The 23,609-nt window shown below is 41.0% G+C and overlaps 3 protein-coding genes across 3 annotated transcripts; 2 read left to right on the forward strand and 1 right to left on the reverse strand.

Annotated features, from left to right (window-relative positions):
• Positions 1-12,623: 12,623 nt before the first annotated feature.
• On the reverse strand, positions 12,624-17,533 carry LOC140181171 (uncharacterized). Its single transcript, XM_072224251.1, has 4 exons — positions 17,233-17,533; positions 14,875-17,148; positions 14,078-14,526; positions 12,624-13,730 (listed from the first exon to the last, which is right to left on the reverse strand). Exons 1-4 carry the CDS (start codon positions 17,531-17,533, stop codon positions 12,624-12,626), a joined length of 4,131 nt encoding a protein of 1,376 aa, XP_072080352.1.
• A 902-nt stretch (positions 17,534-18,435) lies between these two features.
• LOC112801058 (late embryogenesis abundant protein 18) lies at positions 18,436-19,688 on the forward strand. Its single transcript, XM_025843587.2, has 2 exons — positions 18,436-18,594; positions 19,156-19,688. The coding sequence occupies exons 1-2, from the start codon at positions 18,508-18,510 to the stop codon at positions 19,447-19,449; spliced, it is 381 nt and encodes a 126-aa protein (XP_025699372.1). The 5' UTR covers positions 18,436-18,507; the 3' UTR covers positions 19,450-19,688.
• Positions 19,689-21,225: 1,537 nt separating this feature from the next.
• Positions 21,226-22,599, forward strand: LOC140181176 (uncharacterized). The gene is made up of 2 exons (XM_072224341.1): positions 21,226-21,591; positions 21,808-22,599. Exons 1-2 carry the CDS (start codon positions 21,226-21,228, stop codon positions 22,597-22,599), a joined length of 1,158 nt encoding a protein of 385 aa, XP_072080442.1.
• The last annotated feature ends 1,010 nt before the right edge of the window (positions 22,600-23,609 follow it).

Consider the following 23,609-nt stretch of genomic DNA (forward strand, 5'->3'; position numbering starts at 1 on the left):
GCGTTAAACGCCCAGAATGGTACCCATTCTGGCGTTTAACGCCCAAAATGGTGCCTTTAATGGCGTTAAACGCCCAGAATGGTATCCATTCTGGTGTTTAACGCCCAGAATGCCCTTTACTGACTTTTTCTTGCCAGCAAGCTCCTTTTCTCTGCTTATTTCGTTGAATCCTTCTGTAACTCTGTGAATTCCTTCAATTTCAATGATCAACCTTGAAGAATTTATATCAAACTTTTATTAAACAAAACAAATAACCTGCTAATGACTGGGTTGCCTCACAGCAAGCGCTTCTTTATTGTCTTTAGCTGGACCTTTACTGAGACTCATTCAAGCCTTAGTTTTGAGCATTCCTACTCAAAATTGCTTTCAAGATAATGTTTGATCCTTTGTCCATTAACAATGAACTTTTTGTCAGAACCAATATCCTGAAGCTCAACATATCCATATGGTGACACTCCTGTAATCACATAAGGACCCCGCCACCGGGATTTCAGTTTTCCTGGGAATAGTCTGAGCCTAGCGTTGAAGAGCAGAACTTTTTGTCCTGGCTCAAAGACTCTGGATGACAACTTTTTGTCATGCCACTTTTTTGCCTTTTCCTTGTAAATTTTTGCATTTTCAAAGGCACTGAGTCTGAATTCCTCTAGCTCATTTAGCTGGAGCAATCTTTTTTCACCAGCTAACTTAACATCCAGGTTTAGGAATCTGGTTGCCCAGTAGGCTTTATGTTCCTATTCCACGGGCAGATGACAGGCCTTGCCATACACAAGTTGGTATGGAAAGGTTCCTATAGGAGTCTTGAATGCTGTTCTGTATGCCCACAGAGCACCATCCAAGCTCTTTGCCCAATCATTTCTACGAGCAATTACAGTTCGTTCCAAGATTCTTTTTAGCTCTCTATTAGAGACTTCAGCTTGCCCATTTGTCTGTGGATGATACGGAGGTTCTACTTTGTGGCTAATTCCATATCGGACCATAGCAGAGTACAGCTGTTTATTGCAGAAATGAGTGCCCCCATCACTGATTAGTACTCTGGGAACACCAAACCTGCTGAAGATGTGTTTCTGGAGGAATTTCAGCACTGTTTTGGTATCATTATTGGGTGTGGCAATTGCTTCTACCCATTTAGATACATAATCTACTGCCACCAGAATATAAGTATTGGAGTATGATGGTGGGAAGGGACCCATGAAGTCAATACCCCATGCATCAAACAATTCAATCTCTAAGATCCCTTGTTGAGGCATGGCGTAACCATGAGGCAAGTTACCAGCTCTTTGGCAACTGTCACAGTTACGCACAAACTCTCGGGCATCCCTATATATAGTAGGCCAGTAGAAGCCGCATTGGAGGACTTTAGTGGCTGTTCGCTCACTTCCGAAATGTCCCCCATACTGTGATCCATGGCAATGCCATAGGATCCTTTGTGCTTCCTCTCTAGGTACACATCTGCGGATCTTTCCGTCTGCACATCTCTTAAAGAGATATGGCTCATCCTATAGGTAGTACTTGGCATCTGAAATTAATTTTTTACTTTGCACCCTGCTGTACTCTTGGGGTATGAACCTCACAGCTTTATAGTTTGTAATATCTGCAAACCATGGTTCTTCCTGAATGGCAAAGAGTTGCTCATCTGGAAAGGTCTCAGAGATATCAGTAGAGGGGAGGGACGCCCCAGCTACTGGTTCTATCCGGGACAAGTGATCAGCTACCTGATTCTCTGTCCCTTTTCTGTCTCTTATTTCTAAATCAAACTCTTGCAGAAGCAACACCCATCTTATGAGCCTGGGTTTTGAATCCTACTTTGTGAGTAAATATTTAAGAGCAGCATGGTCAGTGTACACAATCACTTTTGACCCTACTAAATAGGATCTAAACTTGTCAATGGCATAAACCACTGCAAGTAACTCTTTTTCTGTGGTTGTGTAATTCTTCTGTGCGTCATTTAGAACACGGCTAGCATAATAAATGATGTGCAGAAGCTTGTTGTGTCTCTGTCCCAACACTGCACCAATGGCATGGTCACTGGCATCACACATTAGTTCGAATGGTAATGTCTAGTCTGGTGCAGAGATGACTGGTATTGTGACCAGCTTGGCTTTCAGGGTCTCAAATGCCTACAGACACTGTGTGTTAAACACAAATGGTGTGTCAGCAGCTAGCAGGTTGCTTAGAGGTTTTGAAATTTTTGAAAAATCCTTTATAAACCTTCTGTAGAATCTTGCATGCCCCAGAAAGGTTCTGATTGCCTTAACATTGGCAGGTGGTGGTAATTTTTCAATTACCTCTACCTTTGCTTGATCCACCTCTATTCCCTTGCTTGAAATTTTGTGCCCAAGGACAATTCTTTCAGTCACCATAAAGTGACATTTCTCCCAGTTTAAGACCAGGTTAGTCTCTTGGCACCTTTTTAGGACAAGTGCTAGATGATCAAGACAGGAGCTGAATGAGTCTCCAAATACTGAGAAGTCATCCATGAAGACTTCTAGGAACTTCTCTACCATATCAGAGAAGATGGAAAGCATGCACCTCTGAAAGGTTGCAGGTGTATTGCATAGGCCAAAAGGCATTCTTCTGTAAGCAAACACGCCAGAAGGACAGGTGAATGCTGTTTTCTCTTGATCTTGAGGGTCCACTGCAATTTGATTATAGCCTGAATAACCATCAAAAAAGCAGTAATAATCATGACCTGCTAGCCTTTCTAGCATTTGGTCTATGAATGGTAAAGGAAAATGATCCTTTCTGGTGGCTGTATTGAGCCTTCTGTAGTCAATACACATACGCCACCCTGTAACTGTTCTTGTAGGAACCAGTTCATTCTTTTCATTATGAACCATTGTCATGCCTCCCTTCTTGGGGACAACTTGGACAAGGCTCACCCAGGGACTATCAGAAATAGGATAAATAATCCCAGCCTCTAGTAACTTAGTGACCTCTTTCTGCACCACCTCCTTCATGGCTGGATTTAGCCGCCTCTGTAGTTGAACCACTGGCTTGGCATTATCTTCCAATAGGATCTTGTGCATGCATCTTGCTGGGCTAATGCCCTTAAGATCACTTATGGACCATCCAAGAGCTGTCTTGTGTGTCCTTAGCACTTGAATTAGTGCTTCCTCTTCCTGTGAATTTAAAGCACGGCTTATGATCACTGGAAAAGTATCACCTTCTCCCAAAAATGCATACTTCAAGGATGGTGGTAGTGGCTTGAGCTCGGGTTTAGGAGGCTTATCCTCTTCCTGAAGAATTTTCAGAGGTTCTTTTATTTCCTCTGGTTCTTCCAGGTCAGGCTGAACATCCTTAAAGATATCCTCTAGCTCTGATTCAAGACTCTCAGTCATATTGATCTCTTCCACCAAAGAGTCAATAATATCAGTGCTCATGCAGTCATTTGATGTGTCTGGATGCTGCATAGCTTTGACAGCATTCAACTTGAACTCATCCTCATTGACTCTTAGGGTCACTTTCCCTTTTTGTACATCAATGAGAGTTCGTCCAGTTACTAGGAAGGGTCTTCCTAGGATGAGAGTTGCACTCTTGTGCTCCTCGATTTCCAGCACTACAAAGTCAGTTGGAAAGGAAAATGGCCCAACCTTGACAATCATGTCCTCAATTATGCCTGATGGATATTTAATGGAGCCATCAGCAAGTTGGAGACATATCTGGGTTGGTTTGACTTCTTCAGTCAACCCAAGCTTTCTGATAGTGGATGCAGGTATTAGGTTGATACTTGCCCCAAGGTTACATAGGGCTGTCTTGGTACAAGTACCTTCTAATGTGCATGCTATCACAAAGCTTCCTGGATCTTGAAGCTTCTCTGGTAAGCTTTTCAGAATGACTGCACTACATTCTTCAGTGAGAAACACCTTTTTAGTTTCTCTCCAATCCTTCTTATGACTTAAGATCTCTTTCATGAACTTAGCATAGGATGGTATTTGCTCAAGTACCTCTGCAAACGGAATCTTTATTTCAAGAGTCCTGAGATAGTCTGTATAGCGGGCAAATTGCTTATCCTGTTCCGCTTGGCGGAATTTCTGAGGATAAGGCATCTTGGCTTTATATTCTTCAACCTTGGTTGCTGCAGGTTTATTCCCTACAGAGGTGGTTGGAGAAGCCTTCTTAGAGGGGTTACTATTAGCACTCTCAGGTGTCTGATTCCTCATTGGCGTTTGAACGCCAGGACTGGGTGTAGGATGGGCGTTTAACGCCAGCTTTCCACCCTTTTCTGGCATTTGAACGCCAGAACTGGGCAAGGAATGGGCATTTAACGCCAACTTTTCCCTTTTTTCTGGTGTTTGAATGCCAGAAGTATTCCTCTCTGGGCTCTTACTGTCCTCAGAGGAATTTTGGGCAGTGGTTTGGTCATCCTCTGTCAGTTGTTCCTTTCTTGGATTTTTGCCACTTTGAGCTAAATTATTCAATGTCTTCCCACTCCTTAGTTGAACTGCTTGGCATTCTTTTGTTATCTATTTAAATAGCTGCTGTTTTGTCTGATTCAACTGTGATTCTATATTCTTGTTAGCCATTTTAGTTTCTTGGAGCATCTCTTTAAATTTTGCTAACTTTTTTGTCATCAGGAGTAATTGCTGATTAAGCTCAACCATCTGTTCTTGAGGGTTAGGTTCAGTAGTTACTGCCATGGCTTCTTTTTTTATAGGGGACTCACTGCTTGAGTATAGATGTTGATTTTTAGCAACCGTATCTATGAGCTCTTGAGCCTCTTCAATCGTCTTACTCATGTGTATAGATCCACCAGCTGAGTGGTCTAAAGACATTTGAGCTTTTTCTGTAAGCCCATAATAGAAGATGTCTAACCGTACCCACTCTGAAAACATTTCAGAGGGGCATTTCCTTAGCATACCTCTATACCTCTCCTAGGCATTATAAAGGGATTCATTATCCTCTTGTTTAAAGCCTTGGATGTCCAGCCTTAGCTGTGTTATCCTTTTTGGAGGGTAAAATTGATTCAGGAATTTGTCTGATAACTGTCTCCATGTTTTTATGCTTGCTGTGGGTTGGTTATTCAACCACCTCTTAGCTTGATCTTTTACAGCAAATGGAAACAGTAACAATCTGTAGACATCCTGATCCACTTCTTTATCATGTATTGTGTCAGCAATTTGTAAGAACTGCGCCAGAAACTTAGTAGGTTCTTCCTGTGGAAGACCGGAATACTGGCAATTTTGCTGCACCATGATAATGAGTTGAGGATTTAGCTCAAAGCTGCTTGCTTTAATGGGAGGTATACAGATACTACTCCCATATGCAGCTGTAATGGGGTTAGCATATGACCCCAGAGTCTTTTTGGACTGCTCAATTCCACTTAGGTCCATGATGGAGAAAGGGAGATGATGTGGATATTATTATATATATATATATATATATATATATATATATTTAAGAGTAACCGAAAATAATAAACTCAAATGAATGAAAATTAAAATAAAAATTCGAAAAACCAAAAGAGAATAAAATCAAAGCAAATTGAAAACTAAATTAATTAATTAATTAAAAAGATTTTCGAATTAGCAATTAAGAAGATATGATTGAAAATTATTTTGAAAAAGATTTGATTTTTGAAATGAGGAAAGAGAAAACAACAAAATGACACCAAACTTAAAATTTTTAGAAAATCAAATGCAAATTTTCGAAAATTTAAAGGAAAACACAAAGAAGACACCAAACTTAGAATTTTTATAGGTAAAGAAACAGCTAAGATTATGCAATTTCAAAAAAATTAAGAGAAAGTAAAAGCATGCAATTGACACCAAACTTAAAATATGAAACTAGACTCAAATAAAAGACTCTAAACCAACAAAAATAAAATATTCCTAATCTAAGCAACAAGATAGACCGTCAGTTGTCCAAACTCGAACAGTCTCCGGCAACGGCGCCAAAAACTTGGTGCATGAAATCACAATCACACTTTTGTAATTCCGCACAACTAACCAGGAGGTGCACTGGGTCATCCAAGTAATACCTTACGTGAGTAAGGGTCGATCCCACGGAGATTGTCGGCTTGAAGCAAGCTATGGTTACCTTGTAACTCTTAGTCAGGATATCAATAATTCTCCGATTTAATTGTAAAAAGTAAAAGAATATGAAATAAATACTTGTTTTGCAGTAATGGAGAACAGGTTGAAGTTTTGGAGATGCTCTATCTTCCGAATCTCTGCTTTCCTACTGTCTTCTTCTTCAAGCACGCAAGGCCCCTTCCATGGCAAGCTATATGTTGGGTTTCACCGTTGTCAATGGCTACCACCCGTCCTCTCAGTGAAAATGTTCAACGCGCTCTGTCACAGCACGGCTAATCATCTGTCAGTTCTCGATCATGCTGGAATAGGATCCATTGATCCTTTTGCGTCTGTTACTACGCCCAACACTCGCGAGTTTGAAGATCATCACAGTCATTCAATCCTTGAATCCTACTCAGAATACCATAGACAAGGTTTAGACCTTCCGGATTCTCAAGAATGGCTACCAATGGATTCTAGCTTATACCACGAAGATTCTGATTAAGGAATCCAAGAGATATCCACTCAATCTAAGGTAGAACGGAGGTGGTTGTCAGGCACACGTTCATAGGTGAGATTGATGATGAGTGTCACGGATCATCACATTCATCAAGTTGAGGAACAAGTGATATCTTAGAATAGAAGCAAGCGTGATTGAATGAAAAATAGTAGTAATTGCATTAATCCATCAAGACACAGCAGAGCTCCTCACCCCCAACCATGGGGTTTAGAGACTCATGCCGTAGAAGATACAATATGAAATGTGTAAAATGTCATGAGGTCCAGATACCATAGCAAAAAGTCCTATTTATGGTGAACTAGTAACTTAGGGTTTACAAGAATGAGTAAATGATGTAAAAATCCACTTCTGGGGTCCACTTGGTATGTGCTTGGGCTGAGTATTGAAGCTATCATGTGTAGAGACTTTTCCTGGAGTTAAACGCCAGCTTTTGTGCCAGTTTAGGCGTTTAACTCCAACTTTTGTGCCAGTTCCGGCGTTAAACACCGGGAATTCTGAAGCTGATTTGAAACGCCGGTTTGGGCCATCAATTCTTGGGCAAAGTATGGACTATTATCTATTGCTGGAAAGCCCAGGATGTCTACTTTCCAACGCAATTGAGAGCGCGCCAATTGGGCTTTTGTAGCTCCAGAAAATTCACTTCGAGTGCAGGGAGGTCAGAATCCAACAGCATCTATAGTCCTTTTTCAGCCTCTGAATCAGATTTTTGCTCAGGTCCCTCAATTTCAGCCAGAAAATACCTGAAATCACAGAAAAACACACAAACTCATAGTAAAGTCCAGAAAAGTAAATTTTTAAATAAAAACTAATAAAAGTATAATAAAAACTAATTAAAACATACTAAAAAATACTAAAAACAATGCCAAAAAGCGTATAAATTATCCGCTCATCAGCCCACCAACCTCGTTTGCCAGTACTAGATACGTCTTGTTGGGTCTTATTCCAGCCTCGTCGTTATCCGTAATGATGGACTTAGCATGCATGGTCAACTCCTGGTACTCACGATAGTGGATAGCTTTCTTAGCCGAACAGGGGTTAGAATGCCTCAATTCTAATATAGACACAATCCAACTTTTCTTCTCCTTGTCCAGCATGACATACATCCTTGCTCTGCATCTCGTGGCTGTAATTTTGTTTGCTCGAGTTGCTGCGTTCACCCTAAACTCTTGATAACCTTCTCACGTGTAGTGAATAGATTGATTAACCGGTATCTTTGATTCCTTCTGCATCTTGTCGAAATTCGTGTTCCTGATTTTAGTAACAAACCCAACTTTCTTTACATAGTTTGCATAAAATTTCTGTGCCAGAGGCAACGATCCAAAACTTATTCCTATGACTGATATTTCCTCTTCACCGATCCCACTATGATCCGGCAACTGTAACGTCAATACACAAAACTAGATACAAATCAAAACTAGCACTAATACAATAAGTATTTAATACCAATTCTTAGCATACTTTAATAATATATCAACTAAATATTTCACTGTACCCGAATTTTTCAAATAAATAAGCTTTTTGAACTTAAAAAATATCTAATTAGCATAAATAAGAAACATTAACATAGCACATTCAAACCTCGTGTCTCGAGTCCAACTCATCATTTCTAGTCACAACGACGTCGGTAATTTCGTCGACCTTCAATTAAAGACACCAGAAAAACTATTATTAAGTTAAGATCCTTCCTTACTATATAATGCATGACTCCAATAAAAAACATCAAAAAATATTGCAAAACAAATATGGGAGTCAAGCATAATTTGATGATGGCAATTCTTAGGATTCAAACATGCTGGATAAGTATTTAGTAGCAATTTTCAGCATACTTTGCTCAACTAAATATATTACTGTACCAGAATTTTTCAAATAAATAAATTTTTTGAACCTAAAAAACATCTAATTAGCATGAATAATAAGCATTCAAATAACACATTGTCATAACATTTCTTACAACGCAGGACCAACTTATGCAACATACCTTAGTCCCCTCTTGTTCTTGAATAACTACTTCACCCATACTGAATTCTTCATCGCCTTGGGTTGGATTGATCAATGTACTAATCGATCCGCCTTCCGGGGTTAAAAATACCATGGAAGATGCTCTCTTCTAGAAGTATTGCACTGCACCCTTCTCTTAGATGTTTGATTGGAGGACGTTGGCGCCGCTGATGTAACCAAGAGCGAACCATGCACCGTAGCCTCCAAGAGAGAGAGGGGGTGAAGAATCGGGAGCCTTGGCTTCGCTTGAGAAGGGATCGCCACTTAGATGGTCGGATGGACGAAGTTGGCGCCGTCGGATGGTCGAATGGATGAGATCGACGCCGTCGAATAGATGAAGTCGGCACCGTTGATGATATGAATAGAGAACCATGCACCGTAGCCACCAAAAAAAAGAGAGGGTGAAGAATCGGGCTTGATTTCACTTCTGTGATCCCAGGAGTAGTTTTTGAAACATATCACTCAAAAGCTTATTTTGAGTTAACAACAATTAATAACAAATATTGTAAATTAAAAAAAATTAAAACTAATTAAAATAATTATTATTAATTGAGTTGTTCAATTTTTGACTGATTAAAAGTTAGTTCCATATATTTTTCTTTTTACACATTATGCCAAATCGATACATTCACATGAAAAATCAATATATAATTATTTTCTTATGCTAATATCTTAAATTGCTTTATAGCAGGTCTAAACGTTGAGATAAATAATAATCACACAATTGTAATTGAATCCAAAATCCATACAAAAATAAGCCAATTCATGACTACATTGTAAGTTTGTAACAAATACAATATTCAATTCTTAAAATAAAGATCACATTAAATTATCAGATCGGTCTCTCACTAATTTAATAATAGAAGAAAGACTTTTTGATCTTGCTTGGGAAAAAGATCGGTTTCCACTCCTCGGGATCGGACGAGCTATAGGCTGGAATGTTGAGCGTCCGTCCATCTGAGTTCGAGCTTCTTATGGTTATTGTTATGCAAGAATGCGGGCAATGAAAAACTGGGGGGAGTGTACCTGCAAAGGCACTCCGATGCTTAAGTCAGTATTCGGAATACAGTAAAAAAAACTTACCTTAACGAGATGTTTTTCCCCCCTTTATATGGAGAGCTTCTCGTCTGTTTATATTTTCAGCAATAAATCGTCGGTTTTTTATTGTGCCATTTTGAGACGTCGGTTGTAAAAATGTTAACGTTACCGAGTTATAGCTCATCAAGTCCGAGTAATAACGGATGATGACGAGTTATGGTGCTTGCCGATAACGGTTAGGAGACCGAGATAAATAACTCGTATTAATGATGACCATATTACAGCCCCCAAGCTTAGCATGTGGAAAGTTTTTTAATGAAGCAGGTTGAGCTTTTTGTGATGAGTTATAACTCGGTTGAGTGGATTCCTGAGTGGGCCCCCAGTTCAACGTACTTCATTAAAGGGACTTTGTTTGTGCCACGTTGGACAACGTGTTTGTTGTTTATTGAGGAGAGAGAATGAGTGGGTGCTTCATTAATGTTTTGGTAGTTTCCAATGTTCCGTTCATCCTTTCGTGTGATTGATGCAATGGTGATATTTGAAATGTTTTTATTTTGATTAATAACTTTTACTGATTGGAACTTGGGCATTTTGATTTTCTCCTTCTCTGTGAAGAATGAGCAAGAGAGGTATGGCTATGTCAGCGTTTTTGTGATTTTTTTTCTTCCTTCTTCTTCTTTCTGTTTGTTGGTTGCATGTTTGTTTTATTGTGTTTTTGATGGGGTTTGAGAAGGAGAAGAAGGATAAAGTAGATTGGTCTTACGATTGGGTTGGGGATGATGTGAGGTTTCGGGTGTCGTTATTTTGTGATGAGGCTGCCGTGAGGGAGGTAGATGTAAGTAAGTTGGTGAGGCCTGGTTCTGGAGTTGGGGTTGAGTTACTGCCATGTAGTGTAAATGATAGGGTTTATCACCGTGGGAGTGGTTTTGAATTTTTCTACATGCACAGCTGTGTTCTGAAAGAACTGAGAGTGAGGTTACCCTTTACAGATTTCGAGTGTTAGATCCTTAAACAGTTGAATTGTGCTCCATCTCAGCTTCATCCAAATGGGTGGGCGTTCTTGCGTTCTTTTGAAATTCTAATGGAATTTCTGGAGCAGGTACCCTCTGTTGACCTTTTCTTCTCACTATTCCAAGCTAAAGGGGTGTGGAAGGGGGGTTAGGTAAATTTCAACAGCACCCTTGGGTTTGGCATTTTCAGGTTGTATAAGTCTTCTTTCAAAGATTTCAAGGAGATGTACTTTAAGGTTAGGGGTTTGGAAAAAGGATTTTCCATTTTTTGTAGATGAAAATCTGGCTGAGAAGTTCCCATTATATTGGTGCTCGGAACCTCAGAATATACTCGGACCCGAAGTTATTCTTCCGAGAAATGCTTGTTTGATTGAGTTTCTTGTTGAGAACATCGGTCGGGGAGACCTGATTTCAATTGATGAGCTTCTGAAGTGGGAAGAGGATAAAGATGCTGTTTTAAAGTATTTAGGTGAGTGATAGGGTTGTTTGTGATGTAGTTGCTATTTCTTTTCAGATATCTGATGCTCCTTATTTTTTGTAGGTGGTAAATATCCTGGGGTTTCAGCTGCGTCTTTGAGGACACGTTTCAAGAATAAGAACTTGGAGAAGGAATTTTCATCTTCTAATGTTGAGAAAATTGCTGGGACTGGTGAGGTTACCCAGCCTCGGCAAGGTCGGAGGAAGGTTATTGTTAAAAGGAAGAGGAAGTCCGATCTTGTTGACCTGTCTGATGACTCTGAGGAGAAGTCGTTTGGGGTTCCTGTCGAGGAGATACAAGCTTTTATGGGTAACCAAAAAAGGCTTCACAAAATTTCTGAACAAAGTGAGGGGTTTTCTGTCTGGGGGAGAGAATATCCTTATATGGCTGTAGTGGACGAGTATTGTCAGTCGTCGGCCGATGTTTCGCTTGCGAAAGAGGTTGGAGACATGGCGATTGGTCAGTATATGCAGGTAATGGGCTAACTTTTCTGCTTCACTTGGTGTTTTTTGAATTTTTTACAAGCTTTTTGTATTCTTTTGTGTAGGTTGTTGGTCTTCGTCTTGCCAGTCTTGGGCGTAGCCAAGAGTTGAAATGTAAGAAAGTTTCTGCAGATAGAGGGGAGGTTTCTGTTCTGAAGGAAGAGTTAGTGAAAAGTAAAAGTGATGCTGCCGAGCTTCAGGTACAGCTAACTGAGGCCGAGAAGTTATTGAAGGAGACAAAAGATAATTATGCTCGGGATGTGGAAGATCTGAAGAAGAAGGAGAGTGATTTGGCGAGCGTACAATCTCGTCTTATTGAGGTAACTGCTGAATTAAAGGATGTGCAGAAGAAAAAGGCTGATGAAATTCTGGATTCTTTTGTTGAGGGGTTTGAAAGGGCTTTGTTACAAGCAAAGTTTTTGGCACCGGAAGCTGACCTGTCTGGCATGGATCCGGGGAAAGTTGTGCGTGATGGCAAGATGGTTGAAGATGATGGTGATGCTGAAGATCAAGCAGAAAATGTTTAGTTTGTTACTTTGTTTGGTATTTTGGTTTTGTTTTGTAAGTCGGTAGATATTTTGAACATTGATAGATTGGTGATAGTCCTTGAAAAAACATTGATATCTTGGTTTTGAATTGCTTGAATGTTTATTGGAAGTTAGTGCTCTCCTTTTTGTGGTAAAGCATTTTGTTTATTGAAAGGAATGATTTTGATGAGTCCATCATTCTTGTTTGAATGTACTGCCGAGTAATGGCAGGTTGCATATATAGCCGAGCATTGCTATTTACCGAGTTATTTTGAGAATTGATAATGATAGGAGATACAAATTGCATAATTTAACTGTAATAAGATGATGTTGGTGGTAAATTCATAATTGTTTGAATACAAACTTTCAGGTAGGCTGGCCTCGTTAAAACCTCTCCAAGCAAAAACCCTTTGGGACAAAAACTTGGTAGTAGAAAAAAGAGTACCAGCCTGTCCTTAATTTTTAACTGTAGAACTTCTTTAGGGATGAAACATTCCAGGTATTGGGTAATACTTTTCCATCGATTAATTCGAGTATGTATGCCCCGTTGCCGAGTACTTCAGATATTCCCATGTGAGGGTGGTTTCCGAGCAGCTTCGGTTTTGCGGAGGACTAAGTCTCCTTTCACAAATGATCTGCTTTTAACCGACTTGTTGTACTGTCGGGCGATTGTTTGCTGTGTTGCGCGTTGCTTCAAAGTGGCGATGTCTCTTACTTCTTCAATGATGTCGAGCTCGGTTCTCCGAGCTTCGTCTTGATTGTCGATGTAAGTTCGGATGGGTTCCTGGGAGATCTCCAGGGGAATCATGGCCTCCGAGCCATATACCAGTCTGAATGGGGTTTCCTTTGTTGATGTTTGTGGGGTGGTGTTGTATCCCCAAAGGACTTCAGGTATTAGTTCGGCCCAAAGTCCTTTGGCATCATCTAGCTTCTTCTTTAGTGCATGAAGGATGACCTTGTTTGCAGCCTCAGCTAGTCCATTTGTTTGAGGATGTTCAACAGAGGCGAAGTGTTGCTTTATTCTGAGATTCTGCAAAAAAGTTTGAAATTTCTGATCGGCGAACTGGCGTCCGTTGTCAGTTGTGATATGTTGAGGTATGCCGAAACGACAAATAATATTTTTCCAAACAAATGAAATCATTTGCTGTGATGTTATTTTTGCTAAAGGTTGGGCTTCCACCCATTTGGAGAAATAATCAATGCCGACAATAAGAAATTTTACCTGGCCCGGTGCCGTAGGGAAAGGCCCGAGTATATCTAAACCCCATTGGTTAAATGGCCAACTAATGTCGGAATGATGTAATTCCTCGGCAGGTATGTGTATCAGTGGTGCGTGCTTTTGGCAATTGTTGCATGACCTGATTTTTTGTTGGCTGTTCTGTTTCAAAGTCGGCCAGAAGAATCCGGCTCGGAGGATCTTGGATGCTAAACTCCGAGCTCCTGTATGTGTGCCACAGATTTCTTCATGTGCCTCTGCCAAAGCTATGTCGGCTTCTGACTTGTTGAGACATTTGAGTAGAGGCCGAGTATAACCTCGTTGATATAGTGTTCCATTGAGGATTGTGAAGGAAGATGCTTGCCGTCGAAACTTTTTATCGCTCTCGACCCCTTCTGGTATATTACCTGTTTGTAAATAGTGTATAAAGTCGTTCCTCCAATCTGTTACCTGTGAAACACTTAACACGTTTGTCAGAGTAACAGTGGGTGATGTTATTGTGAACTGTTGCAGTGTAGATAGCTCGGACTGTGTACTGCCGAGCTTAGATAAGATATCCGCTCTTTGATTTTGTTCGCGTGGTATATGTTCTATTTCAAATTTGAAAAATTTTTTCTTAACTTTTTTACTAATAGCAAGTATTTAGAGAGTAGGGGATCTTTTACCTGAAAAAGGTCGTTTACCTGCTGTACGACTAACAATTAATCACAATATACCTTGATCGTCGAGATTTGAAGATCTAAACAGAGTCGGAGTCCGGCGAGTAGTGCTTAATACTCAGATTGGTTGTTGCTCGCTTTGAAAGCGAAGTGTATTGAGTGTTCCAATATGAATCCATCGTCGGCCTCCAGACAAATTCCTGCACCACAGCCTCCGTTATTTGAAGAGCCGTCCACATATAAGATCCACTGTTTTGCATGATCCTCTTCGGACGGTATTGTAAGCTCGGCGATGAAATCCGCCAAGAATTGTGACTTGATCGGTCCTCGGGATTGGTATCTGATGTCGAATTCAGATAGTTCGACTGCCCATTTTATGAGTCGGCCTGCGATTTCTGGTTTGTGTAACACTTGTCTTAGTGGGTGATCGGTTCTGACGTGGATAACGTGGCTCTGGAAGTAAGGTCGGAGACGTTGCGCCGAGAATATCAGTGCTAGTGCGAGCTTCTCAATCCTTGGATAGTTGAGTTCGGCATGCTGGAGGGTCTTACTGACAAAGTATACTGGATGCTGAACTTTGTTTCTCTCTGTAACAAGGGCCGAGCTTATCGCCCAATCAGTAATTGACAGATATAGAAATAAATCCTCCCCTTGTTTTTGTAAAATCAGCGGTTGTGAGAGTGTTGTTTTTAATTTTGAAAATGCCTTCTCACAATCGTCGTTCCATTCGAATTTATTTTTCTTTTTAATTGTTTGGAAAAAAGGAATAGAAGTTGAGGCAAGGCAAGGAACAAATCTGGAAAGTGCAGCGAGTCGTCCTGTGAGGCGCTGATCTTCTTTTACTATTTTAGGGCTGGCCATGTCCAGCACTGCTCGGCATTTGTCTGGATTTGCCTCTATTCCCCTGCATGTTAGCAAAAAACCCAAAAACTTACCCCCTTGAACTGCGAATACACATTTCTCGGGGTTGAGGCGCATGTTGTACTGGCGGATCTGGCCGAATATTTCTGTAAGGTCGCTGATGTGGTTATCTCCGATTTTTGTTTTGGCGACCATATCATCGACATAAACTTCGATATTCCTGCCGATTTGTTTGGCGAACACCTTATCCATAAGGCATTGGTAAGTTGCACCTGCGTTCTTTAATCCAAATGGCATACCTTTATAACAATAGTTACCGAAATCATTGATAAAAGCTGTTTTATTTTGATCAGAGGGGTGCATCATTATTTGATCAGAGGGGTGCATCATTACCGAAATCAGTGAATATGCATCCATAAAACTTAAAGTAGCGTAGCCTGACGCATTGTCTATTAAAGAGTCTATGGATGGCAGAGGATAACAATCCTTTGGGCATGCTTTGTTTAAATCAGTGAAGTTGATGCACATGCGCCACTTACCGTTTTGTTTTCTTACCATTACCACATTGGCTAACCAGGTGGTGAATCTGATCTCTTTGATAAATTCGGCATTGATGAGCTTTTGTGTTTCTTCCAGTGACGCTCTCTTTTTTTCTTCGCCGAGTTTACGTTTCTTCTGTTGCACTGGTCGAATTGACGAGTTTATTGCTAGTCTATGATTGATGATATGTGGGTCGATTCCAGGCATGTCTGATGGTGTCCATGCGAAAAGGTCGGCGTGTTTTTGCAGAAAGGTTGTTATAGCTTGCAACTCAGATGCATTGAGTGAGGTACCGACATATGTGAATTTATTAGAGTCATTGTTGAAATACACTTTTTGTAGGTCATCGGAGGGTTTTGGGCAATCGAGGAAATCAGCTCTTGGGTCCAGTTCGGCTAGCGTGTGCTCCTTTTGGTTTAGGCTGACGTTGTTGACTTGTTGCGTTGAGCGATTTTGGAATTTCATGCTGATGTTGTAACATTGTCGTGCCTCTTTATGGTCGCCGTGGATTGTGACAACCTGGTGGTCTTGCAGTGGAAACTTTACACAGAGATGAACTGTAGATACAATGGCACCGAACTTATTCAAAAAAGGTCGGCCGAGGATAAGGTTATATGGACTGAAACAATCGACTACTAAATATTGAATATCATTAGTTTTGGAAAGAGGTTGCTCACCCAATGTGGTTTGTAACCACACTGACCCGAGTATTGGAACCCGTTCTCCTGAGAAGCCAACCAAGTCTCCTCTTGTGGATTGTAGCATGTTGTCGCTGAGCTTCATCTTTTGAAATGTGGAGTAAAACAGAACATCGGCACTGCTCCCGGGATCTAAGAGTACTTTTTTCACTAATAGATCTCCTAGCTGGAGGGTGACTACCACAGGGTCGTCCAAATTTTGTATGTTGGAGTTAAAGTCGGCATGTGTGAAAGTGACTTCTGGTTGTGGATTAGTGATTGTTACATCTTGTTTCGATCCGTCTACCGAGTATATTGCTCTGAACGATCTTTTCCTTGCCGAGTTTGAGTATCCTCCACTTGCGTATCCTCCTGAAATACAATTGATTATACCTCGTGGTCTTTCATATTGGCTTGAAGATGCCTTCTCTTTTCCTCGGTGTTGTTCAGAGAGGTCGTTTGTTGTGGAACTAGGGCCACGCTTTTGGATGTGACCACCAATGTATTTGTCAAGGTGTCCTTGTCTTGCTAGTCGTTCTAAAAGATCTTTGGCGACCACACAATCATCGGTATTGTGGCCGTGTTTCTGGTGGAAAGTGCAGTACTTTGATTTGTCCACGTTCTTTGCATCTTGGTATGTGCCGGCTTTTTTCGGTGGCTTGATTAGTTTGGAGTTCAAGATTTTCTTGATTATGTCTTCCCTCTTGGTGTTAAACTGCGTATAAGAATCGAATCGAGGTGTTAGTTTAAAACTTTTCTTAATGGATGAGCTCTTATCTTCTTCACGAAAGTGTGACTTGTCAGACTTCCGAGCTTGTCTGAGCTCCTCGATGTCAATTTGTCCTTTTGCTTTCTCTCTAAATTCTGCTAGAGTCTTCGGCTTTGCTACTGCGATCGTCTCCTGGAACTTCCTGGGTCGGAGGCCGCTTTTAATTGCGTGCAGATGGACCTCGGGGTGGAGATCTGGTATGCTGATTGCGATCTTGGTGAAGCGAGTCATATAGTCCTTTAAGCTTTCGTTTGGTCCTTGCTTGATAGTGTTCAGGTAATCGGAGTCGTGCAAGTATATTGCAGATCCGGCGAAATGTTCTTCAAATAACTTCGCCAACTGATGAAAGCGCAAAATGGAACCTGTAGGCAAAGCACACAACCAATCAAGTGCAGGACCGTCTAAATAATTCGGAAAACAACGACATAAAACTGTATCTGATGCACCATTGACGATCATTATTGATCGGAATTTCTTTATGAACTTCCTCGGGTCTCCAAGTCCATCATAAGGCATAAGGGTCAACGGCAGAGTGAACCTCTTCGGCAGTTCGAAGTTCATTACTTCTTCTGTGAAGGGGCCTACAGCGTCCTCGGACTCTTCTTTCTCATCTTCGGGCTGCTGCTCTTCGTGTCGAGCGGTTTCTGAAACATGAGTCGGTTGGAACTGATGCTCCTCGTCTTCCGCCTGACGAGCATCGTTGTGTTCAATCCGAGCATGATTTAGTTCGGCAATTTGAGCAGCCATTATTTAGTTCTCGTTAGCCATTCATTGATTAGCTTGTTGCAGCTCAGCTACCATTCGCATGAGTTCGGACAGTGAAGGAGGCGGTACATCAGCCATGGATGCAGATGGAAGCGATGGGACCAAAAGAAAAAATATGATTTCCTTGGCCCCACGGTGGGCGCCAATTTATCTTGCTTGGGAAAAAGATCGGCTTTCACTCCTCGGGATCGGCCGAGCTATAGGCTGGAATGTTGAGCGTCCGTCCTTCTGAGTTCGAGCTTCGTATGGTTATTGTTATGCAAGAATGCGGGCAATGAAAAACGGGGGAGAGTGTACCTGCAAAGGCACTCCGATGCTTAAGTCAGTATTCGGAATACAGTAAAAAAAACTTACCTTAACGAGATGTTTTTCCCCCTTTTATATGGAGAGCTTCTCGTCCGTTTATATTTTCAGCAATAAATCGTCGGTTTCTTATTGTGCCGTTTTGAGACGTCGGTTGTAAAAATGTTAACGTTACCGAGTTATAGCTCATCAAGTTCGAGTAATAACGGATGATGACGAGTTATGGTGCTTACTGATAACGGTTAGGAGACCGAGATATATAACTCGTATTAATGATGACCATATCACTTTTCAAAAAAATATAATAGAAGAAAGAAAATAATAATAAAATAATAAATGAATGTAATAAAAAATTGATTTGCATGAATAAAAGGTAAACAAGAAATTTTCATATCTCCAATTTCTGAAAAGGGATAAGTTCATAATCTTTATTATTAAGCAACGCAACGTGGCTAGCATTAGATACTTGATGGGCATAGCATTGCTGCATGTTCAACAAGTGTTGGCTGCCGAACGTTCCATCCTCCCAGCAGCTATGTGGTGTCTTCGCTGTTTTGTATCGTCTTCCCTTTCTATGACATGCATATAAATCGAGAATGAAGAAGCACCATAGCCATCTTTGTTGATTGAAGCTCAATAGAAGATACAGAAAAATGAAATCTTCAAAGGAGAAGCTAAGCAACATGGCCAGTGCCGCCAAGGAACACGTTGACATCTGCGGAGCCAAAATTGACGAGAAGGTCCTCTCCATTTAATTTCTTTTTCGGCTTTCTTTCTCGATCTTACCCGTTTGATTAACATCGAGCGGAATTACTTTCTGCAGCAAACTCCCATTGATGTTCTACCGACGACAGCAACTCTAATCATTTTCAATTAAACAATCATCTTAATTGATTTATCATTTATTTGATGTTAATATTTTCTTTTCGTTTTTATATTTTTAATCTTTATTTGATGTTAAAAATGTCTTTAATTTTCGTGTCTTTTATTCCGAGTCTTATTATCAGTACTCGGAACCAAACGGCTTTTAAAGGACCAAGCTCTTCCCCGTGAGAAGAGGAGAGTGAGAGAGTGATAAAGTTAGATATTAAACACATTATAGTATTCACCCATAATGAAAATTACAAGGTGAATGGTAACTAATTCTTATTTTATTATTTTATCAAGTTTATATCCTGGCATTGGTAAAATGATAAAGTTAAGAGATAAACACAATATTAACATATAATGGAACTCACGAAGTCAAAGTTACAAACTAATACAAAGTCAATCATATTTTTTTTCTGTTTAAAATAGCGCAGACAGAGAAAGCAAGGGCACGAACAGAGGAGGAGAAAGTGATAGCACATGAGCGCGCAAAGGCGAGAGAAGCAAAGGCAAAAATGGAGTTGCATGAAGCCAAAGCCAGGCATGCAGCCGAGAAGCTAAGCACCAAGCAGGCGCACCTGGACCCTTCCTCGTTTGGAGCACACCATCAGCAGCCCCCAACAACAACGCACCAGCAGCCGTTAGGGTCTCTTGCAACGCCTGCTGGAGGAGTCACCAATCCTTCATATCCATTGGGAGGAAATCATCATATCAATAAGCACATTTAGATATATGTGTATGTATACGGTTATACTTAGTTATTCCCCCCACTGATGGCCACTACTACTGTTTCTTTGCGTGTTAGTTTCTGTTTCTGGTGGTTCACGTTTTCAGTTGTTAGTTATCGGATATGTAATGTGGGAGCGAGGGGCGTGTTAGCTTTCTTGTATAGTTGTATGTACTTGAGAACGGTTTGTCTCTCCTGGTAATAATTTTTGAATCATAATTTGTGAGAAATGTTTCAACATGTTTTGCTTTATTTGTAGTAAATTGCAAGTACAGTTGATACAAATTGTTGGATTTTTATCTGCAAGGAGAAAGTTTACTCAATTTAGTATTGGGTGAAGTAAATACTGGCTCCATATTTCATAATAAGTGGGTTCTTTTAATACAAAGAAATAAAGGAAATAAAGAATATTTTGATATAATAGTACAAAAATATTTTTGTGATGGTAAGAATTATTTTCATATAAAAGGATATATTTTGATTGATCTAATTAACAGCACATTTATTTTATTTTTAAAAATTATATTCTTAAGAATAAAGTTTTATTAAAAATTATATGTAGATATTTAAATGAGACATTTTAAATTTTAAAATATAAATAAAACATTGCAGTAATATCATTTTAGAAGTATTATAGATTATTAGTTTTGTATTAAAGTGAAATGTGGGTGGCATACGGGTGTGTTTTTATCCTGCTTCTTATAATAACTGACGTGTATTTTTCTTCCATTTGTTAGAAGTAAAAAGTTGAGGAAACATTTCAGGTATGCCTTTGTACTTTATTGGTATTTCAGTGTGTCGTGTATTTTTAGGTTTTCAGTTTTATATTTGTTGTTCATATTTTAGACCGAGTTATAAGGTCTGGCTTGGACGATGACGAAACGATCGATCTGTTTTAAGGTTGGTTTGTCACCGATTTTTTCATAAAGAGTTCGGCCAAATTACTATAGAGGCCTAACAGGCTCAGAGTAGAGGATCACAGTCCACCTGAAGGCGGTTGGCCAAAAGATAGGTTATCTTACCTACAAAAAAGATAAGATAAGATAACAAACTTATTTCGAGGGAGGTCACTCTACACTAGTATAAATATACTGGCACATCCAAGTATAACTAATACTCTAATTCTACAAAAAACATGTTTAAAGTGCGTACTGACTTAAACATCGGAATCTCTTGCAGATACCACCATCCTCCGGTGACCAAAGACCAGCTGCACCTCGCATTCCAACAAGTCGGGCACGGCGGTAACGATAAGTTCAGAAGATCTCGTCCGAGATCGACCTCTAGTTTTAGGTAACCCCCGAAACATTGGCGCCGTTGTCGGAGACCTGGAAGTCATCCAATCACCATGGCAAGTAACCTCTACCAACGACCTTAACTCCGGATTAGATGAAGGAACTTAAAAACACGGATGCCACACCAAAGGACATGCACCAATCCAAGGGAGACAAGCAACCTTAAAACACTGAAATCCTGGATGCCATCCGTGAATAGCAGGATTGCCTCAAACAGCTTGAACAAGAAGCTGAACGTCAATGAGAAGCTGAGTGAGACCTCTGGAAAGAAACAAGGCGACGTCGAGAGTTAGAAGACAAGCTCCAAAAGCTCGAAGCCGACCTCAAATCCAAGACCTCCCATCGCGAGGATAACCCTTACAAGGACCAAGACCCGTTCACGAAAGAAATCATAAAGGCTAAAGTCCCGAAGGACTTCAAAGCCTATGATATGACCCCATATGATGGTACGTCTGACCCACGTCAGCAATTTTAGGAGTCGGATGTATCTCACGGATGCTTCAGATGCGACCCGTTGCAAGGCCTTTCCGACCACCTTAACCAAAACGGCAATAAAATGGTTCGACAGCCTGCCACCAAGGTTGATGGCAAGCTTTGATGACCTCGCCAAGAAATTCTTGGTCAGGTTCTCCATCCAAAAGGACAAGACTAAGCACGCTCCGAGTCTGATAGGGATTAAACTAGAAGATCGGAAAAGCCTCTGCAGTTACATGGAAAGGTTCAATAAAGCATGTCTTGATATACAGAATCTTCTTACAAAAGCAGCTATCATGGAACTCATCAACGGCTTACGAGAAGGACCCTTTAGCCACTCCATATCCAAGAAGCACCCAACATCTCTTAACGAGGTTCGAGAACGGGCAGAAAAATATATTAATATAGAGGAGAACTCCCGATTAGGAGAAACCTCAAAGATCGGACTCTCCTACCCAACTCGGGACAAGGATAAAGAGTCTAGAAAAAAAGAAGACCAACTTACTGAGAAACTTAGAAAATACCACAACTATACCCCCCTTCGGGTGTCTCTTGTAGATGTCTATCGAAAAATATGCAATACCGAGAAGATTCCTCCTCCTCGTCCGATTAAACATAAGAGAGGAGGAAGTCGGACAGAATATTGCGAATACCACCAAATCTACGGACATCCTACTAACGACTGCTACGACCTGAAGAATGTCATAGAGAAACTAGTTCGAGATGGAAGACTAGATCGGTTCCTAGCCAATAGAGTGGACGAGCCAAAAAAGCGAAGAACGGATGAAGAGGGAGGACGGAATGAACGTCTTCCCCACACCCTTGAGAGACATATTCACATGATAAATAGAGGATTTGCAGGAGGAGGGATCTCCAAGTCAACCCGTAAAAGACACCTTAAGGAGGTGTACCATGTCAGAGAAGGGGACAGGTCATCCGACCTCCCCACTATTACCTTCACTCAAGAAGACGCCGCATGCATCATCTCAGAACACGATGACCCCGTGGTTATTACCATCATACTTGCCAACACCAATCTCCACCGAACATTGGTAGACCAAGGGAGCTCTGCGGATATCCTATTTAAATCGGCCTTCGACAAACTTGGCTTACAAGAGAAAGAACTCAGAGCATATCCAAATAGCCTATTCAGGTTTGGGGACGCTCCAATCCAGCCACTTGGGTACATCCCACTACATACAACCTTTGGAAAAGGAACGCAGACTAGAACATTGAGCATAGACTACATCATTGTCGACGTGAGCTCTGCGTACAACGTCCTCATAGGTCGGACAACACTGAATCAGCTCACCGTGGTGGTCTCCACTCCGCACCTATGCATGAAGTTTCCAACTCCAGAAGGGATTGCCACTGTCAAGTGAGACCAAAAACTCGCGCGATATTACTACAACGAAAGCCTGAACCTAAAAGGCGACCCTAGAGGAAAGGAGTCTAACACCATTGAACTCGGTGGAGCCTGGGCGCGAGAAGAATTTTGACCACAACCAGAGGGCAAAACAGAAGAAATCCAAATCGGGGGCACTAATGGTAAAACAAGAAATATAGGCGTAAACCTAAAAGGAGACCTAAAGGAGCTATTGATACAGTTCTTAAAGAATAACTCCGATCTCTTTGCATGGAAGGCCGTTGTTCATGCATTGGTTCGAGCTATAAAGGACCGGATTGGCCGACCTCTTAGAAGGTTGGCCCATGACCGACCTCTTAGAAGGAAGGTTGGCCCACGACCGACCTCTTGGAAGGTTGGTGTTCCGAGGGTTACCTGAAACTGTAGGTTGATCTCGGATGAGATCTTCTGTAATGGTCGGAGTTGCTGTGTCCGATTTGTTGCACTTAGTGGCGGTGCTGATTCCTTCGTCCCCAGAGGGTGGGGGGGATACCTGCAAGGGACTTCGATGCTTAAGTTAGCAAGGGTATTAAACAGGTATTGAGTAGAATCAGAGTATGAGTTATACCTGGGTGCTCCAGTGTATTTATAATAGTGCAGCATGACCTTCTTAGATAAGATAAGTTAGTTATCTTATCTTATCTTTATCTTTTGAGTGAGGTCATCTTATCTTCAAAGGAACCGCCCTTCTCCCTGCGGGCTTGGACTGCCTTGGGTTTTGGTATGCGGTCCTCTGTTTAGGGCCCTTCTTTGGGCTTCCTTGTCGACTTGCCCTGAACTCTCTGAGAAGAGGTCGAGTCGTCCTGAACTGAAGAGGTCGGTCGCTTTGTCTGTAGAATATCCCGGGTCGGACAGCTTGACCCAGGATATGAACAGTGCCCCTGCTCGTGCTCGGTCTTTATTTGGAGGTAGAGTCTTTAGTTTTTAGGACTTCGAACCTTCTCGGGTGGAGCCGAACTCGAGCATTATTGTCGCTTTTATCTTTGT

This window comes from Arachis hypogaea, chromosome 1 (assembly GCF_003086295.3).
Source record: "Arachis hypogaea cultivar Tifrunner chromosome 1, arahy.Tifrunner.gnm2.J5K5, whole genome shotgun sequence".
NCBI classification, from domain to species: Eukaryota; Viridiplantae; Streptophyta; class Magnoliopsida; order Fabales; family Fabaceae; genus Arachis; species Arachis hypogaea.

Coding starts and splice junctions, on each gene's coding strand:
- LOC140181171 (XM_072224251.1), bottom strand. CDS start 17,533: ATGGCTGCTCAAATTGCCGAACTAAATCATGCTCGGATTGAACACAAC. Junction 14,527..14,874: donor TGTATTCGCAGTTCAAGGGG/GTAAGTTTTTGG, acceptor CCCTTGTTACAG/AGAGAAACAAAGTTCAGCAT. Junction 13,731..14,077: donor CAATACACTTCGCTTTCAAA/GCGAGCAACAAC, acceptor AGTGTTTCACAG/GTAACAGATTGGAGGAACGA.
- LOC112801058 (XM_025843587.2), top strand. CDS start 18,508: ATGAAATCTTCAAAGGAGAAGCTAAGCAACATGGCCAGTGCCGCCAAG. Junction 18,595..19,155: donor GAGCCAAAATTGACGAGAAG/GTCCTCTCCATT, acceptor AAAATAGCGCAG/ACAGAGAAAGCAAGGGCACG.
- LOC140181176 (XM_072224341.1), top strand. CDS start 21,226: ATGTATCTCACGGATGCTTCAGATGCGACCCGTTGCAAGGCCTTTCCG. Junction 21,592..21,807: donor ACCCAACATCTCTTAACGAG/GTTCGAGAACGG, acceptor AATACCGAGAAG/ATTCCTCCTCCTCGTCCGAT.